This window comes from Plasmodium vivax, genomic scaffold (genome assembly GCF_000002415.2).
Source record: "Plasmodium vivax scf_6691 genomic scaffold, whole genome shotgun sequence".
In the NCBI taxonomy this organism is placed as follows: Eukaryota; Apicomplexa; class Aconoidasida; order Haemosporida; family Plasmodiidae; genus Plasmodium; species Plasmodium vivax.
The window spans coordinates 1-2739 of record NW_001850198.1 but is presented as its reverse complement, the minus strand read 5'-3'; the positions used below and the strand labels follow the sequence as shown (position 1 = coordinate 2739).

General features: G+C 28.2%; 1 protein-coding gene across 1 annotated transcript; it reads left to right on the top strand.

Moving 5' to 3' along the window:
• Positions 1-805: 805 nt before the first annotated feature.
• On the top strand, positions 806-2436 carry PVX_068190 (variable surface protein Vir18, putative; the record flags this gene model as incomplete). The annotated part of the gene is made up of 2 exons (XM_001612441.1): positions 806-2170; positions 2266-2436. 2 exons carry the CDS (start codon positions 806-808, stop codon positions 2434-2436), a joined length of 1536 nt encoding a protein of 511 aa, XP_001612491.1.
• Positions 2437-2739: the final 303 nt, after the last annotated feature.

The window sequence follows — 2739 nt, the reverse complement described above, 5'->3', positions numbered from 1 at the left end:
TAGCTATAGCTAAGTAAATGTACTTATATTTCATAAACTATTTAATAGTTATATATATGTTAGTAGCTGTGAGAAGCTCAATATTGAATCAGCACATTAACAACAGTGACAAAAAAGCATAATTTATCAAAGTTTTATTTGGAAAGAAATGATAAATGCAATAATTTAAACCAAACAATTATAACATGAAAATTTAAAAATAAAAGAGATATAAAGATGCAAATATAGACAATAGTAAACACATGTGCGTTACAGTAATAAAGGAATAGAATAAATATACATATGTATAAATAATTTCCAGAACAATTTACTTTATATTTATTAGTACTACATAAATCAAACGTTTCAGAATTCATGATTTGCTTCGTTTTTGTACAGTATATATTAAATTTACAGATATATGTATACTTTACGATCAGTGATTTCCCAAACTTCACATGTTTATATGTCGCCACTAATGATATACACATTTAGCACGTAAAAATGTGTTGAAGCACTGTAAACATTTATTACCTTAATGAATTAATTTACAGTTAGTTTTATAAACAACTATTTATTTGCAACTTTTATTATTTAAACTTATCTATATATGTATTTTTAAATTATAATTATGATATGCTAAGGTACACTTATTTATAATATTTATTACCGTAATTATTTGTATATCCCGAATAGTAATAACCCAGAGGCATAATATCAAAAGAAGTAATATCACGTTGCAAAAGTGTCTACATATACACACAAATTATTTTCCAAAATTATTTATTTAAATGAAGAATTGCGAAAGACTATATAATATAAAATAATGGCTTGGCCGTATAGAGGATATAATAGAATCATTAATACTTACCAACAATACTATGCTGCTCCATGCTTGAATAGTTATAGCACATTAAAAAGTGACATTAATGAAAAAATTGATCATTTTTATAATGCGACGCATGAAAATATCTACAAGGAATGGCAACAATTATATAAATATATAAATGAAAAAAATGCTTCAATAAAGCATTGTATTGTCAATGGATATATAAAAAGTGATCTTAATGAAGATGATAAAATAAAAAATTTTAGAAGTATATGTGATAATAAAGGTAACTGTCGTATTAATGTAGAATCTAATGTTAATACAAATCCGCCATTAAAAAGAACAGGTAGAGTTGAACCCTGTAAAGGAGGTACAAATTGTAAGACAGAAAAAGTAAAAACAAAAGAAACAGCAGGAAAAGCCAAATTACGATCAAAATTGGACGGCCAATCCTCAAAAGCAGTTAGTTTACAAATACCAAGAGCACAAAGTACAAGTCAAGAACATGCTGGTGGAGAAGAATCTAATAAACAAAGCGAAGCTTTACCTGCTCAATCAGATGTAATGACTCTCCCTAATTCTATTAAAAGCGAAGATCATGAACCAAAATCTGTAACGAATAAAGAGACTAGTGTATCTGTACAAGGACGTACTTCCACACAAGCTTTGCCTAACACAGGGGATACACCATCTAGAGAATTAAATCCCCAAGCAAAAGATTTTCCATCACAAAGCAGTTCCGCTGGGGAATCTGATGAAGGGGGTACATTACAAGTAAATAATCCAGGTAAAAGTCTTCTTCAAAGTAATTTATCTGATGATCAAACTTTAGATGTTAATCACCGTAATATGCAAACACATCAAGTTGGAGATGTTGAAAAACAGGATCATAAGCATCAAATCGATGCTACAGAACGTTCTGATAGAGTATCTTCGCTTGAAAGGGCTTCTGCTTCTGGAAAACTAGATAATGAAGGTTCTGTTGATGGAGATAATAATAGACAAGACAATAATGTTGTAGCACATGTCCTCGAACCTTCTAGTCAATTATATACTCAGAACGAAGGCGTTGTTAGTGCATCAACCGTAGTTGTATCTTCTGGTGATGCAAGTCTTAGTCCTAAAACATATGGTGATGGTGTTCCTGGTGCAGTCAATGGTAAAGAAATACAAAATGGTCAAGAACGTGATAGTGAACATTTATGTAATGAAATTTCTTGCAGTGCAGAAAAGGATGGTGAATTAACTGATGCTAAATTAGATATACTTGCTCAAATTTCCAATGTAATAAAAAGTAACCCACAAATCATAAAAACTTCAATGCCCATAGGAATTGCTCTGTTATTGGGCCTTCTTTTTAAAGTAAACTATAATTTATTTGCATTAAAAAAACTATTCATATTTTTTTAATTATATATAATAATTAAATTATAAAATTACTAATTTTTCTTTTATAGTACACTCCTTTGTGGAGGGTTCTTACTAAAAAGAATAGGAAGAAAGGAGCGGGTATCAATGAAGAATTGAATAGCGTACTGCAAGGACCTTCAATTATGGATGAAGAAACAAGTATCCCGTTTTCATATGGTGCCTTTGAATATTCATCATTTGATCAAAATTCATATTAAAAAAAAGATAATTCATATAATTAAATATGCAATAAAAACTAATACTTTTTTATGTTATATATTTTTAATTAAATTTTTGTTAAATTAGTTAGAAATATTTGCGTCATATTATTAAAAATACATAGTTTCAAAAAATTGTACGGAAAATACCGTATACATTATTGTAATTATAATACAGCCATATAAAACAGTGTGTTTTTTTGTAAATTTTTAAATCTTACATATTTTCTGAAATTCTATACGCTGAAAGATTTTTTATTTAGTACATATATACATATTGTAATTCAATTGATTGTATACTAT